This window comes from Mastacembelus armatus, chromosome 15 (assembly GCF_900324485.2).
Source record: "Mastacembelus armatus chromosome 15, fMasArm1.2, whole genome shotgun sequence".
NCBI classification, from domain to species: domain Eukaryota; kingdom Metazoa; phylum Chordata; class Actinopteri; order Synbranchiformes; family Mastacembelidae; genus Mastacembelus; species Mastacembelus armatus.
The window spans coordinates 8,186,745-8,203,942 of NC_046647.1; the positions used below are offsets into that span (position 1 = coordinate 8,186,745).

The window sequence follows — 17,198 nt, forward strand, 5'->3', positions numbered from 1 at the left end:
CCTGATCAACTTTTTTAGTCTGTTGGCCTCACCAGCCTTGATGCCACCTCCCCAGCACAGAACTGCAAAGAACAGTGCCCTCGCTACTACAGACTGATAGGACATCTTCAGTAGCTTGTTGCACACACCAAAGGAACAGTCTCCTGAGGAAGAACAGTCTGCTCTGTCCTTTCTTGAAGAGTGCATCTGTATTGTTTGACCAGTCCAGTTTATTGTTAATGTGGACTCCAAGGTATCTGTAGGAGTCCACAATCTCTACTTCGTCTCCAAGGATGGAGACAGGGACTGGGGTCTTCCTGTTCCTCCTAAAGTCCACCACCAGTTTTCTGGTTTTCTTGGTATTGAGCTTTAGACAGTTGTTGTTACACTGATCAACAAAGCTTTTTATCAAGTGTCTGTATTCATCATCGTTATTATTGATGCATCCAATGATTGAAGAGTCATCAGAGAACTTCTGGAGGTGACAGGTTCCTGAGTTGTAGCGGAAGTCTGAGGTGTAGCGTGTAAACAGGAACGGTGCCAGTACAGTTCCTTGGGGTGCACCGGTGCTGCTCATCACCACATCAGATATGCGGCCATCTAAGCGAACAAACTGTGGCCGCCCAATGAGGTAGTCTTTGATCCACTCCACCATGTCTGTGGGAACTTCCATATCCTGCATCTTTGCACTTAACAGGTGGGGCTGAATAGTGTTCAAAGCACTTGAAAAGTCAAAGAACATGACTCTCACAGTGATGCCCTGCCGCTCCAGATGGGAGTATGCTCTGTGCATTAAGAAGATGATGGCATCATCCGCTCCGATGTGTTCCTGATATGCAAACTGCAGGGGATCCAGAAATTCAGACACTTGAGACCTCAGGTGTTGCAGGACCAGTCTCTCAAACACTTTCATGACATGTGATGTTAGTGCTACTGGTCTGAAGTCACTAAGGGTACTGGGACGGCCTCTTTTTGGTAATGGGAAAATACAGAAGGTTTTCCATAACTTAGGCACCTTCTGTTGAGGGCAGGGGAGGAGGTATTGGAGGTGAGGTATACTTCAATGTTGTATGGCTGATAGAGGAGATGGCATCAGTGGGCAATGGGGAGGCAGCATTGGCAGAGATGTTGGGTGGAGGGATGTGAAGAGACCCCAAGGCATCAGCTAAGGTGGTTGAGGGAGGAGGGATGGTGTGTGAGGACACTGAGTAAGAGTAAGAAGCAGAGGTGGTGTCAAATCTATTAAAGAACAGGTTAAGTTCATTAGCAAACTTTGAGGCTCCTTCCACAGCAGTGTGTAACTTCTTATAGCCAGTCATTATTTTCATCCCATTCCAGACCTCTTTGATATTATTCTGTCTCAACTTGTGCTCTACTCTGTCTCTATAGAGCTGCTTTACCTCCCTCAGCTTCCTCTTGAGTTCCTTCTGCACAGCCCAGAGTTCCTCGTTGTCTCTTGCCATGAATGCCCTCTTCTTCTTGTTGAGGAGGCCTTTATGTCCTTATTTATCCATGGCTTATTATTGCAGAAACAACAAACTTTTTTGGATGGAACAACATTGTCCTCACAGAAGTGGATGTAGTCTGTGATACAGTGAGAGATGACTTCGATGTCCTCACCATGAGCATACATGAAAAGGTCCCAGTTTGTAACCCTGAAGCACTCTTGCAGGGCCTCCTCAGCATCCTTTGAGCAAACCTTCACATACCTCTGAGTGTTGTCTTACTATGGGCTTGTATGTTGGTACTAGATATATTAAGTTGTGGTGCTGCAGTGCCCAGGGAGCAACTGGGGGTCTGGTGCCTTGCTCAAGGGTCTCACCTCAATCGTGGTATTGAAAGTGGACAGAGTGCTGGCTTTCACTCCGCCCCACCGACAATTCCTGCCGGTCCTGAGACTTGAACTTGCAACTCCCTATCCATTAGGCCATGACTGCTCTCCTACGTTTTTCTGGATGCTTCCCTCCTGCTCTGCAGTGCCTCCTACGCCTCCTCAGGTCTTGGGGGATTTCAGATTTTATACCAAGAAGCAGTTTTGTTCCCTTGAGAGCTAACAGTTGCTCCCTTGTATAGATGCCGTTGCCACAGAAACTTACTGTATATTTTCTGATGCAGTTTCCATAATCTGCATATATCTCTCCACAGGAATTAGAAGATCCCAACTCATCCACTTTCATCCGTTATCAGAGAGAAAGCATAGATCTTGACTTGACTTGGATTAACAGATGATAATTCAGTAAAAAACTTGCAAAAAACATAAAATAAAGAGGAACTGCTGTAACTGGCTGCCAACAGGCGCTATTCTAGAATAGAGATGGGACTTTTACAGCGAAGCATGGCACTCAAAATAATCTTAGGATGCATTTATATTAAAATAAGTACATGCAAATAATTTTTTATTATAATATTCGGAAAATACATGTTTTTTATACCCATTACAGTAACTGTGATCACAGACCTAAATGACAAATGTATATGAATTGAAATCTTGTGTTGATTCTGATAATGAACTGAGCTGATTATGAGTTGAGCATCAGCTGAAATTGTCATTAGGAAGACAGTACGGTGGCTCTGAGAGCTCAACACACTGCAACACAAAAACACACTGCCAGTACACAAAACTCAAGCAAATTACGAAAACAACTTCACTGATTTGACAAGGCAGGTGAAGCATTTAGGACAAAACAATACTGCAAAAAGGAAACAATCAAATACACAAACATGATGGAAAAAGAGAAAATCCAGGCAAATACAGAAATGTGCTGTAAATAGCACGAACAATGGAAACGTTTCAGGTGTTGTGGCAAAAAATGGCAGAACTGTGGCAAATGTTTGGGGTGAATTTCCAAGAACTAAGAGGACAATTAGTTTCACTACAATTTGGAGTGGTTAAGGTTGACCTTAAACAAGGCACTTAACCCTTCTGATGGAGCTACTCAGTGGTAAACTCATACTGAACAGCTTCAAGAAATAAAACTGGCTGCACTGCTGCAGTTGTTACATATAGTATGTATACTGTGTACACATCCCCACTATATGTTTCATGAAATTATGTTTAAATAATTGTTCTAGACAAAAGAACACACCACAGGAAATATGACTTAGAAGCGCCCACACAAGGTTGTCTTATAATGTGAGTGACTAGGGTAAGAGCATCACCAAGGTAAAAGCTCATGGCCCAGTGCTAATAACAGTGGTGGGGGCTGGGCAACTGCAAGACAGAGCTCCCTGGACAACCAAGGGAGGAGCCGGAAATCATAAATGTATACAGGGAAAAAGGGAAGGGAGAGTAATATGAACCAATATATCTAATGGATGATAATTTTTAATATTAACAATAGGCTGATCTACACACAACACAAGACTCATGTTTGTGTAAATGCACCTGGTTATATCTAATAATAAAAGAAAAGCTTCACATTTGTCAGATCAACACAGAAATAATTGGCACTATTATACAACTGCAGAATGCAGGGTAGTTACTTCTCATGAATAATGATTGGCTGTGTGCAGGGGCTTAAGCGTGCTAATCAGATCTATGTACCACAGGGGGGCTGTCAAGTGGTGGGCTCTGAGCTCCATCAATCTCCACCAGCATCCACCGAGGACAGATACAGTATACCACATCAGTGACTGGTGGAGTTCAAAGCCATGTAGATACACAGGCTCACCCATATGGTGTCTGAGGGAGAGTGACATGCTGTGCAGGTTTCAGCTTCTTTAGAAAAAGGTTGATGATTTAGCCAGTAACAGGATGCAGATTTAATAAAATAAGCTTGAGGACGTGTCAGTATTGTAACCTCTCTGCTTTTATCCAGCTCATCTGATCACAACCTAGAGCAGGAGAAGCTGGAGGTTCTTTATCTCTTCTGCCAGAGTCACCTGACACAAATCCAGGAGAACACAAAGGCCCACCTGACGGGAAGAAACACTTGCACAGTTTGCAGGTGTCAGATGCTTAAAGCTTAACAAGAAATGAAAATATCTTTTCACCTCAGACAGACTGAGGTTCTTTATCTCAGCCGGACTGTGCTCTATTTATAGATTGCACCAGAGTGTGTAGTGTTCATATGAACTAAATAAGTTGCAGGCTGCCTAGAAAAGGCTGCAGCAGCGGATGCTGTAGTTTCAGTTATGCACCGGTGTAACCTACTTAGAATAACACAGTCATTATCACAACCTGGTCCTCCCGAAAAGACGACGCAAATGGGCTCTCTTCCCCATTGCATCCATCTTTGAACCAACACCCCTCCTCAGTCAGATTTAAGAGACTTTTTCTCCTCCATATGTATTGTTATGAAGGCTTCTGCGGCAAAAGATACTCACCTCTAGCGGACATGCCCGGTAGGTAGAGCTTCTCTTTCTTTGGCAATATTTACAGCAGGAGATGCCCCGGCGCAGCTCGGATTGGAGGGGAAAGACCGGTGGATAGGCCGATATTATGTCTGGTTTAAGTTTGTGCCTGTCATTTGATGGGATTAAAGGCAGGGAAGCGTACAGCCTGCGATTTGGTAGAGTAGTCTAGGCTGCGCGATGGAGAGAGCACTTTCCAGCGACAGGGCGTGTCCTGGAACAGACGGCATCCTTCTTATTTTCCAACAAGTTTATGTCCATATTTGAACAGAATCACACAGGATCGCGGAGTTATAAATGAAATCATTCTTCAAAGTCCTGGCCTGGAGCTGCTGTCGGGTCAGCTAAGCGTTCACATGGATAACCTACTTTTTGTCTGGGATGACTGTGCTGTTCTGGACGCGGTAGTTGGGTTAAATCATAAAGTTGACAGGGCACTCCGGAGCAACCAATGTTTTTTTTTTTTTTTTTTTTTTTTTCATTTTTTCCATTAAGAGCTTAGGGAAAATATTTGCCATGTGGACTCTTCAACATTATCCTAAAAGCAGTTGCAAGCAGAACTTCAACTCAATGTGTGGAAAACAGCGCAGTTTCAGAGAAATATGCCCAAATCAGTGCATTATGTGAGATGATCTGATTTTAGGTCTCCCAGGGGCTTTTCCACGTGCTTTCATATTTGAGGTGAACTTAGTGGTTGCTTTATCCAGGTAGAAAATGCAGATCACCTGGTGCTGTGGTGTCTCTTCATTTGTATGCATCGCGGGTTGTCACTAATTATGAGCCTGTGCCTTGTGTCTCTGCGCCCCCTGGTGGCTGGAAACAGCAGCGTCTGGCCGGGGAAGTGCCACGGTGTCCAAAGGGAGCATCGTTACTGCTGCCTGTAGACGGCTTGTTTACAGTGGATGTGCCAGGCCTCTGAAGCCCATTGAGCAGCAGCACAGCGTGTTACGGTTTTATTGCTTACATTTATTCTTTCGTTACAAGGGTCATTATATGAAACCTCCAATCTGGATCGAGGCGGTAGCAGCAGGAAGAAGAAGATAGAGGAATTCTCTAGGTCTTCTCGAGAGAAACTAGTCCAGTCGAAGAACAAGATGTTCTCCAAATTCACGTCTATTCTCCAGCACGCTGTGGAGGCGGTGAGTTTTTACTAAAACATGGCCATTGACTTGTATTCGTTTAGCCAACAAAGGGCCCTTTGGTCATCACATAGCTGTATCATTAGCCTATCATAACGTCAGCGTTAGGGATACGTCGCTAACTAGCGGGCTAACCGAAGTTAGCATTAGGGTTTGTGTTTGTGTCGTTTCTTTTCTTATTAGCTAACGTCATAGTATGTGTGTAGATGTGTCTGTTCATTTATGACACTAACCTATTACCACATTACAATTTCCTTCGCTGCAGCAAGTCGCCTGTGTTAAAAGGGACGCTAGTTTGGCTAGCCGCTAACTTTAGCTTCCAGAAGCTAAGCTAACGTGGCAGTTAGCTCTCTGATTTCACACAGCAGGGTCTTATCGTGACTGGACAGTCGTGTTTGTTGTTGCGTAAACCTTCTAGCTGTGGCAGTAAAGAGCTAGTCTTCTGGTTCTCTCTGAGCCTTTTTGAAACGCTCTGCTCTGCTCTCAAGCTGCTTCATGTCAGGCGTTTCAGACAATAGAGGTTTGGTAGGTGAGTCAAACTTCAGGCGTAGATCTTTGTTAATAAGGAAATCTCTAATGTTAACTTAGTATCCTGTTATTCTTTTGTATGGCATGTAAGCTTGACTGCGGAAGAAACACTTTAGTATTAACTATTTTTTAACTATTTAAAAGTTTTTCTCCATTGAAGCCCTGTTTTTTTGTGTTTGTTTTTACTGTTAAAGTGGCTGAGACATGAAAACATGTTGCCATGATATTTAATGTTGTTTCTATAAGGCACCAGTATAAATATACAATATTTATGTTTCTTATTTTATTTTTCAGCTTGCCCCATCGCTGCCCTTGCAGGAGGACTTTGTCTATCACTGGAAAGCCATTACACATTACTACATTGAGACTTCTGGTAAGAAAAATCAGAAATAATAAATACCTGTCACTATCATGATATCTACAGAGGTACGGTTAGTTTGTTTTGCAGGTTGCCTTCGAAGTTGATCATGTATTTTGACCCAAGTGTAAAGTTGAGTACAGTGGCAGGAGGTTGAGCTTGTTCGTGAGTTGTTCCTACTGCATGCAACAGCGTTAAGATTTCAGATAATGCTGCATTCACTGCTAATTAAGCCATCTGTTAATTTTATCTGTCAGTGTTCAGTATTATAAAAACTGATGAATGTACATCATAGTTACCAGATTCTAAAGAGTTTCCTTAAACTTGCTAAATTTTAAAAGAAAGCAAACAAGAGCATTTCTAGCTTTACCAAACACGCCATATTTTTTTAATCAACTACAATAATTAATTAATTGGTTATAGGACACTTCCTGTAGAACCACTGTGCACAGGCAGTGCAGGACATAATTTTGAAGAAAATCCAAACAGAAAGCCATTATTGTGATGGTTGGTAGGAATGCCATGCTCATCAAGTTTGCAATAGACCTTCTGACAATAGACAAGTCTGTCTGAAACAAAATACCTGTAGACTGATGGTGCTTACTTCATGTTTTTCTGTAGGATCTGTGGAGGTAGACCTTGAATGATGAGTGTTAGCTTGCATCTAATATGTACTGATACTTAGTAGTTACACCAATTCACTTCAAATTTTGACACTTTCTGGTTGAACTGAATGACCTCGTCTCTCTGTGTATACTGGGCCATGAATGTGCTCTTACTTGTCACTCTCAAGAGTAGCTTCGTCACAGTTCTTCCACTTAGGTTGCTTTAACAAATTGAACTCTGAACTGCTGGCGGGGGCTTTTTTGAGTATTATGTAGCCAAGCTTGTTTTATCTAGGAACTGTTTTTGTAGACTTAAAAACTTGAGCTCTGATTTAATCAGTCCTCATAATTTCATAATTTTATTTTCTCATTAAGCTGCTGCTGTTTTTTATTTTGGACCCCCTTTGATTTGACACAAGGTAGGTTTGTACCTAGTTTCTTTTGTGTGTGAGCCAAACAAAATAGAGGAAGAAATGTGGTATCACGCAGGTGAAATAGACAGATAAAGATGCTGAATACTTTTGTGCTCAAGATGAACAAGGCCTTTATGTTTATGTTTTATCTAATGGATCTGACAAGTTTCTGTATTTTTACCTCTTAGATGATAAAGCTCCAGTCACAGACACCAACATCCCATCGCATCTGGAACAGATGCTGGACATTCTGACCCAGGAGGAAGGGGAAAGGGAGTCTGGAGAGACAGGACCCTGCATGGAGTATCTCTTACACCATAAGATCCTGGAGACTCTTTATACCTTGGGAAAGGCAGATGTAAGAGTTAAATTTTGGTAACTACATGAAATATACCTCTAGACACCCATATAAGAATGTGATATTGGCTTAAATCTAATGGAAAGCAGTGTTTAGTGTGAACTGTTGGCATTGAGCCTATGACAGGGGCCTGGCCAGAGCAATATGTGTGTACTGAGCTGAAATTACAACAGTTCATTTAAAAGTTAACATATTACTGCAATTTTGGTAGCTGTGTGAGCTGCATTTCTACATGGCAATGAGGGACACATCTGAATTCTAACTTATTCTGCTTGTGTGATTTGACATCAGTGTCCTTTGGGTATGAAGCAGCAGGTGCTTACCTTCTACACTAAACTGCTAGCACACATTCGTCAGCCTCTCCTGCCACACATCAACGTCCACAGACCTGTACAGGTGAGAGATGATGTAGTGTAGATGGTAGTAAACTTTTGATGGTTATGCAACTTATTTCTAACATTCTTTTTACCTGTGGCTGTGACATGCTTGGTCAGAAACTGATCCGTCTGTGTGGGGAAGTGTTGGCAGCTCCTACAGAAAATGAAGAAATTCAGTTCCTTTGCATAGTCTGTGCCAAACTGAAGCAGGACCCATACCTTGTCAGCTTCTTCCTTGAGGTGGGTTCCTATGCCACCAGGGAAATAAATATTGAGCTGCACATTCATAAATATTCATTTGTACATGTTACTAGCAAAAAAAATGAGCATTACAGGATTTTTAAGTTAATAGTTTAAAAAGCCTCTTTTATTTTGTGATGCTGCTTGCAGAACAAGTCAAAGAGACCTGAGACAAAGAGCCCTGGAAGAGCAGAGGGGGTGAAGGAGAATGTGTTGGCTCCAGACACTGGTCAGCCTCCAGCAGAGGAACAGCCTGAGCACCCACAGGAGTCACAGGCTGCAGCTGCTGCTGCCTCTACCTCCAGTCCAACCAGCAACAGCAATAACAGCAACAATTACAATCTGGTCACCTCCTTGCTTAACCTTACTAAGAGCCCCGTGAGTAACCCATGGCTTAGGTTGAGTATGTCTTTCAGAGTTCGAATCTATACTCATTAGCTGTATTTTCCTTTCTGCCCTGCTCAGGATGGCAGAATAGTGGTGAAGGCATGTGAAGGCTTGATGCTGCTCGTCAGTTTACCAGAGCCTGCTGCTGCCAAGTGTTTAACTGAAAACACTGAGCTCTGTGAGCTTCTAACCAACCGACTGGTCTCCTTCTATAAAGCCCTGCCACAGTCCATGGACCCCTTGGACATTGAGACAGTGGAATCTGTGAACTGGGGGTAAATTTCTCTTTAGGGTTTATCTCCTGAAAAATTATATGTAGTGAATCCATTGTTTTGTTGAGACCACTTGCATCCAGTTGTCTCCTGAATTTTTGATTTAACTTAGCAGGTAGCCCTTAAATGGGATCTGTGAAATTCTATTTTCAATAAATACTTTATAAAATGTTGCATCAAACCTTTAATATTTTGACTTTTGTTTTCTTTTTTCAGTCTGGATGTATATAACCTGAAGGAGGATGCTGCTGTCTTTACAGGGAAGAGGGCTCTCATCTCCTTCTTGTCCTGGCTAGATTACTGCGACCAGCTCATCAAGGAGGCTCACAAGGTCCATAACCATTGCTGACTAACCGTACATTGATGTGTCATGATGTAGTCAGAATTGTCAGAATAAAAGAACTTCTCTACAAAGAAGTCCTTTTTGTAAGTTCTGAAAGCTACAGAAAAATGAGCTTTATTTTTTTTCTTCTTCACTGTCTTTCAGTCAGCAGCTGCTGTGATGGCAAAAGCTGTGAGAGAAAGATTCTTTGTGCCTGTGATGGAACCACAGCTTATGCAGACGTAAGTCCCACTTTGAATCATCAATCAATCATCCTGTAATGAAATGCTTAGTTTCCTCAGTGTTGTGAGTCGTGAATGCTCAGTAACACACAGGGTGTTTGTGGGTGTTCATAGGTCAGAGGTGGGCATCCTTACCTCCACAGCCCTGCTGAACAGGATCATTAGGCAGGTGACATCTCAGGCTCTGCTGCAGGAGATGGTTTACTTCCTGCTGGGGGAGGAGAGAGAGCCAGAGACTTCAGCTACTGTCACTCAGAATCCACTCAGACACAGACTCATCGAACACTGCGACCACCTGTCAGACGAGGTTCTTGTCTTTATTTAAGGTTGCACCTGGTCCTGCTAATTTGCGTCTGTATAGTCAGAGATTTTAGTGCACCCTTTCTTTATCACATTTATGTGCATTCAAAAATGAAAATCAATGACTTTAATTTCTCCTTGTTTAATATTCAGAAGTACAAATGGCCATCTGCCCTTCAAAGATTTTAAACTCCAGTGAATTATATGAATAACCACAAGCATGTGAATTTTAATTAGTATCTGGACAGAACTATTGCACACATTTTTATCACACAAAAGAACTGAATCATCTTTCTACATCATCTGCCTACTTTTCTGTCAGTGAGCAAATACTTGGCGTGTTGCTTTGTATTGCAAGTGGGAGCTAATCCTCATTCCTTCCTCCAGATCAGCATCATGACACTGCGGCTGTTTGAGCAGCTGATACAGAAGCCCAACCAACACATCCTCCACAGCTTGGTGCTGCGTAACCTGGAGGAGAGAAACTACCTGGAGAACAAACCGCAAGAGGAGCGGGAGCCCCTCGAGAATGGCCAGCCCCATGATGCTGTGTAAGGACCTGCCCCTGAACCTTTGAACTGCCTGCTTTACATGCACTTTTTTGAAAACTTTTGCATAAACACAAACCAGTGGAAATAAAATGAATGCATCAACTATCAGTGTTTTTTCAGATGTCCTGCCATTTCATCTGCATCATTCACTGTTGTGCACTTTTTAATTAGAGGGAGTCTCCTGAGCTATAATTAAGTAGAATCATGATAAATGCAAAAAAGACACTTTTTTCCCCCCATGAATTGGTCAGTTTTGTGAGGCTGAAAAATAACAAGCATAATTAGCTTTTAGGTTATGTGATCAATTTAAAAAAAAATCATGAATAATGTTAAGAAAACCCTCTTATTTTTGTGTTTCTTTATAGTTGATTACTCCTTATACAAAAGTCATCAAGTCATTACACTTATTTTTTTGTAACAGTTTTCTAAGATTACAAAGGAGTGTGTACAATCACACATCTTTTCAAAAAGATTCCATTAAAACCTTTAGAAAGGATTTGTTGATGTACTAGGTTATACCACTGTCCTCAAAGCTCCCACACAAATCCAATGGGCCATAAAAATCTATCATCCCATTCTGTAAGTGCAAATCTGACTTCTCCATCTGTTATATTAGAACAAAAAAAATGGCTTTCAGTAATTCAACCAGTGGGTCTCTTCTGTCAGAGTCATGCATCAGCATAAGGTACACAGGGGCCCACTAAACAAAATGAAGCTTGAGTTAAGATTTGATTGTATTACCTCTTCAATCACAGTGGATCACATTCTTATTTAATGAGCCTGTTTTCTTTCTTCAGAGACCTTGAGGAGGATCCACTGTTCGGCGATGACCTCTCCCCAAACAGCAGACTGTCTGGGTCTGATTGGCTCAGCTCCTCTCCACCGCAGAGTCCCGACCACTCAAAATCTGACGGCAAGACAGAAGTCCACAAGATCGTCAACAGGTGCACAGTCTGCTCACGATGCAATATAATTGACATTGCTCAGCCTGCCTTCCTTGAAAGTTCTGACTCTGACATTTTACTGGACCACAGCTTCCTGTGTTTGGTGCCTGATGAGGCCAAGTCATCATATCATGTTGAAGGCACAGGGTATGACACCTACCTCAGAGACGCACACAGACAGGTATGCTTTCAGGCTTGTGATAAACTGAACAAGTAATGGGAAATTTTCTAGCAGTATGTTCACCTAATTTCAATGCTGGGGCAGCTTCTGAATTGCTGTAACAATTGTTTTTTTTTTTCCTCAATTCTTCTTCTCAGTTCAGGGATTATTGTGGGGTCTGCCATCGATGGGACTGGAGGGGAAATCCTAAGCCTTTTGAGAAATGTAACCTGGAAATCCCTTTCTTTGAGGGCCACTTCCTCAAGGTTCTTTTCGACAGGATGGGTCGCATCCTAGACCAGGTTAGTTTGATCCAACCTGTAGTAAATCTCTGTAGTAATATAGGCATCATTCAATACAAACACATGCTTGAAATTCTTGTTGCATTGTTTAAAGATATTCTACCTACTCTCAGGAGATAGAGGGTTTAGTGAGACTCAGATGAACCTTTAGGCTCCACTAGACCAATGATTAGCACGACACCAATAGCAATCACAAATGCAATTTTGATGCCAATCAAATAAACAGAGCAAATAGAACAGATAGCCAGCAATAGTCTGCTGTTCATGGAGCGACAATTAAAATTCTACTGCACTTTAGTGGATTCCAAACGATTTTCAAATGGCATGTTTCCAAGGTTTTGAGAGGTTAGTTCTAGCCTAGTTTGACATGGACAACCAGATTCCAGTAAACACATTAAGCTTTCTGCATAAAAATCTGCACAAATCTTATTTAAATGTGTTATAATTTTCACTCAGGTTGTTCCAGTGCACCCAGCAATTTTTCCTCACTGCAACTTGAGTGGCACTAGCATAAACAAATTCCTCTTGTAATGAGCACAGTTCTTCAAGCTGCTGATTATGCTGAGACATTTTATTATCATTTAAAAAAAAATACTAAAATTGTGCTTGGCAGTTACTAATATACACAGTGACTTGTTCCAAAGAAAAGCGTGAGAGTCCTATGCAAGCTTTACTACACTTGTTCACCTGTAGTTGTAATGACGGTTACTGTTCAGCCACACTGGTTGTCATGCTGCCTTGAATACCTGGAGGCAAATGATATGATGCTTTCTGCCCTCTCCGCACTATCCTGCTAACCGTAACCAGTAACTTTAACCTAAGGAGGAATGGTAGCAGCAATCTCTCTGGACTAAATTCTCAAGCCCTTTGTGTGTGTGTGAGAGTGCAGGCAAGTCTACAGGGTCATCAGGTGGGCACCCTCTCAATAATGGTATTTCATTGAGTTTGGCTGACAACAGTGAGTTCCAGTGTCCCAGAAACACCCTGCTGTTTATCTGCACCCACACAACCTACACCAAAACTTTACTACATCAAAACTAGTTGGCGTGAAGCCTCCTCACACACCATTTGCTAACAGCCAAGTTCTCATGATCAAATGAGGAGATGGAACCTGCCCTAGTCACCAAACATTGCTAACCATTGTTAGCAACCTTTGTTAACAACCAAAATCCACTTCCTCAAAGGTAGTGGGCCTCAAGCCTGCCTCAAGCCTGCCTCATGCCCCAAACATCTGCTAATAATCAAATCCTCATGACCAAATCTACCTCAATTTATCTGTCACAATCCAAACATATGCTGCAGTAGACAATGCAGTCCACTGTTACATTTACACTTACCTGTCTTTGCCTCTGCCATGTTCACTGAAATTCGCTGCACTGTCAGCCATATTGCTGTCTGCTTTATGCTCCTCCCTTTTATATCCAGTTTACAGAGGAAAAGCTAACTTGTCACCAAGACCTTCACATCCAACCTCCACTGGGTGCACCTGCACTTCTCCAGCAAGCTGTTCCACCTCCATAGCTAGTTCTGCTCGTGAATGTTGTTTCTACAGCATCCTCTTAGGGAATAATAAGTTCAAGAAAATACACAACCTGCTGTGTTTGTGACTACAACATTAACTCTAGTTACTCTTATATGGACTGTCTCCTGAGGCACTGTGAGCTGACTTCCCAAGTTTCACTTGCCAAACTGTCCCTCCCAGCACAAGGCATGGACTGATTTCACAGATGAGTGATAGAGATCCAGAAGTAAGTGCAAAGTTCCTGCCTTGCCTGTTCCTAATGTGTTGTCTGCTCTGTCCTCCAGCCCTATGATGTGAACCTGCAGGTGACCGCGGTGCTGTCCAAGCTGTCTTTGTTACCACACCCCCACTTGCACGAGTATTTGCTGGACCCATATATCAGCCTGGCCCCTGGCTGCAGGTCCCTGTTCTCAGTCATCGTCAGGGTAAGACTCCTGGTTAGACCACACAGTGGTACTGCCATCCATGCCCAGAACTGACAGCTACCGTTGCTTGGCTGTTTTAAAACTTCTTGCTTGATGTTTTTTGTTACGTGCAGTACAGATTTTTCACACTGTAATTCAGGCAAGTTTGGCTCAACAAAAAAAACATCTTTGAAAAGTACTGACCTGTGCAAGTATTTTCCTCTGAATCTGACTTCCCAGTAATCTGGTGAGCATGTTACTGCTTGACCTGCTTTTTACTGGAACACCACCACCTTTGACTGTTTACTCCTGTAAATCAGCACTTTTCTTTGAAATCTGTCCCAGTGGCCAGTACACAGTTCAGAGGTTTAGAGGCTGGTGGGACGATTTACTGCTGGTGCACCTTTTACTCAGGGACTGAAGCAGTCATGTTGTGTCTGTGTCCTTGTATGCGTTAGGTGGTGGGAGATCTCATGTTGAGGATTCATCGCATCCCAGACTTCACACCCAAACTGCTGCTCGTGAGGAAGAGGTTGCTAGGACTAGAGCCAGAAGGCATCAAGTATGTACTTCCACATGATGTAGTGCACTTATCTTCTGTGTTCGCGTTTGTGGATGCAGTTTGTAATCAATGTTTTCCTCTTTCAGTGTTGACCACATGACTCTGCTGGAGGGTGTGATCGTGCTGGAGGAGTTCTGCAAAGAGCTGGCAGCCATCGCCTTCGTCAAATACCATGCAGCTGCCTCCTCCTTGCCGTAATCCACCCTGCTGTTCATCCATCTGCCGCAGCCCGGCAGACAGGTCAGGATAAAAGTGGGCCGTTGGAGTGTGGTGGTGTGGCACTGGTGGCACAGAGTCAGCAGAATGTTACCACTGACCGCTCATCCCTGCAAGAGAGTTAAAGACCACATAGGGTTTCATCACTCCCCCTTCTCTGGCCTTTTGGGCTCCACCAGAAAAAAAAAAAACGTCTTTGGTCTTGTTTCTGAGCAGGTCCAAGCACAGACACTGCCCAGCTAGCAGAGGAACAGGATGAGGAGGAGAATAGTGATGCAGATGTTCACTGAACTCTTTTCAGCCTCTGCAGTTTCTCTCACTGCCCCCCTTCTCACCAACAAAAAGACAGTAGCCCTGTAATTATCATGTCAAGAAGAAAAGATGTATGTGTATTTATTTTGCTGTCCCATCATCAGCCATTTGTAAACATCATTGCCTTAGTGTGGAATCACACCTTTCAGTTACAGAAAACTATTTCCTTTTGAAACATTTTTTATCTTAACCCCTCACATGCTGTCTGTTTGAAGACAAGAGGCCCATTACCTGTAGTTACAAAACACAGAACTCTGTTATCTGCGATATGTCCCTGACGTTTTAAATGTATAGTCCTCTTATTTATTTGTCTGCTTTACTTGCCTTTTAACTAATGCCGTGTTAAGATAAAATTCATTTATAACAGTCAACAATCTGACTGGCTACGCAGATGCTGTTTTCTTTGTTGTGTCTTTCTAAAGCTCATCTGTAATTACAGTTGCCCAAAGATGTCACCATCCATCACATTGTTAAATGGTGAATTTTGCAAATGATGTGAATTTGCACATAGAGCTCATTGCATTGCACTTGTTAGATTATCTAAGTGTATTCATGCTTTTTGTTGGGTGGCTTTTAGCAAATGTCAAGTTGGCATTTGTGGTAGGAGGCATCTTCTTTGTGATTCTGAGTTTTTGTTCTCAAATGTTGTTCTCCAGACCCACTGTTGCAGTTCACACACACACACACACACACACACACACACACAGCAGTGTTTTGTCTTATAATTCTTTAGTGATGGGAGCAAGCTAAGGAACATGTCTTGATTTTTATTGAGTAGTGTGTTGAGTTCATCATGACATACTATAATTTACTGCAGTGTTCCTGAGCTTGTGAGCTCTAAAACAGAACTAAGTCTGCTGGGATATAAACTTTTACAAACGTAGAACAGTTCAACGCATTTGCAGTTCTAACTTCTCAGATTGTTGCTTTTATGTGAAATTATCCAGTAACTCATACAAAAGCAAAGATTAGAGGAGTGTTTAACCATCTCACAGCTCTTCAGCAGGTTCCTGACCCCTGGTTTGGAAACCACTGAGTAGAGTGGTTTCTTACAGTATCCTGAGAGCTCTGGTCTCTTCCATAGGCTATCCTCACTTCCTATAATGGTGTTGCATCTGCTAGCAGTGTTACTTATTCCTCCTGATCTGAGGAAATGTACTCACGGTGCTGTGAACTGTTTAAACAGGTTGTCTGGTGTGTTATTTTTTTTTTTTTCTTGGTATGTTTCCTGAATGTCTGAGGAGGGTGTGTGTAACTTCAGTGAATGATCACAGATTTGTGAGTGTATATTAAGATGCTTTTTGGTATAGCTTTGGTTCTTGTGTCACGTTGCCAGTGTGCATTTTTCCATGATTGGTTGGTGTGTTTGACATTGATCTTCTTTCAGTGGGACTTAATGTTGCTGTGGAGAATGGACAGAATTATTCATTGAGGTCATGAGTCCCTGATCTGAAACCTGGTGTTTTGTTTTTTTTCCCTCCCTCCCTGTCTTCTGGTCTCACCTCAGACTCATAACATTATGCAAACTCTTGCATGGACTCAGATTTGCACATTGTCCTTCATCTTTGTTAATGTAAATATACACAGAAAAAAAGCTTTTTTTTTCCAGTGATTTTGTTCCATAAACCAAAAAATAATCTAGGATGTACCAGGAGAAACATTTCTATTTTAATGGGAAGCTTCTTTTTTTTTTTTTTTTTAAATTGTCAATCATGCACATTTTTTAATCTCTAACTTTTTCTGTACAGTTGTGTATTGTATGTGTACAAGAGCAATAGAGATATACTACCTGGCCTAAATGCATGCTTACATGTGATTTTTCATTGCTGCAAGAAAGAAAAAAAGGCAGTCCGGCAGTCTGTGATGATGTTTTCACCGTCAGCTGTTTGACAACACTGACAGGGAGACACGATGCCTTACTTCACACTGTGGATCCCTGAGGACTCCTAGAATAGATGTGTAAGGGTTTCTGCTTCACTACACTTTGCTGTGATCTTACTTCTAACTCCTGTCACATAGACTTTGGTTTGTGAAGATATACAGGAATTTGTGTAGTCCAAAAAAAAAAAAAAAAAAAAAAATCAGATGCCAAACGGTTTTGTTTTCATTGTCAGCTCAGACCAATCACTGTATCATGTTGCTGCATTTCACCGTGTTAATCGCTGCTTTCCTCTGGTGTGAAATGGGAGTCTCATTATACTACTTCTGTCTCACAGCCAGTTTGATTTTGTGATTGTGAAATGCGTAATTGAAACATTAAGGTGAAGTGCATGCTCGCTCCTCCTGCCTCCCAGTGCTTCACAGAGAAATCAAAAGCGATCACTCTCTTTTGCACTCAATCAGTTATGGTTC

General features: G+C 42.2%; 1 protein-coding gene across 1 annotated transcript; it reads left to right on the plus strand.

Moving 5' to 3' along the window:
- The first annotated feature begins 5,152 nt into the window (after positions 1–5,152).
- Positions 5,153–16,927, plus strand: fhip2a (FHF complex subunit HOOK interacting protein 2). The gene is made up of 17 exons (XM_026309831.2): positions 5,153–5,471; positions 6,294–6,372; positions 7,564–7,733; positions 8,025–8,129; positions 8,228–8,350; positions 8,501–8,728; positions 8,816–9,012; positions 9,226–9,340; positions 9,497–9,573; positions 9,688–9,880; positions 10,261–10,424; positions 11,222–11,368; positions 11,459–11,549; positions 11,687–11,830; positions 13,637–13,777; positions 14,215–14,318; positions 14,405–16,927. Exons 1-17 carry the CDS (start codon positions 5,427–5,429, stop codon positions 14,514–14,516), a joined length of 2,235 nt encoding a protein of 744 aa, XP_026165616.1. The 5' UTR covers positions 5,153–5,426; the 3' UTR covers positions 14,517–16,927.
- The last annotated feature ends 271 nt before the right edge of the window (positions 16,928–17,198 follow it).

Excerpts from the sequence above, each read along its gene's own strand:
- fhip2a (XM_026309831.2), top strand. The coding sequence starts at position 5,427 with ATGTTCTCCAAATTCACGTCTATTCTCCAGCACGCTGTGGAGGCG. Across the intron at positions 8,729-8,815 it reads TTAACCTTACTAAGAGCCCC|GATGGCAGAATAGTGGTGAA; the intron begins GTGAGTAACCCA and ends TGCCCTGCTCAG. Across the intron at positions 9,574-9,687 it reads GAACCACAGCTTATGCAGAC|GTCAGAGGTGGGCATCCTTA; the intron begins GTAAGTCCCACT and ends GGGTGTTCATAG.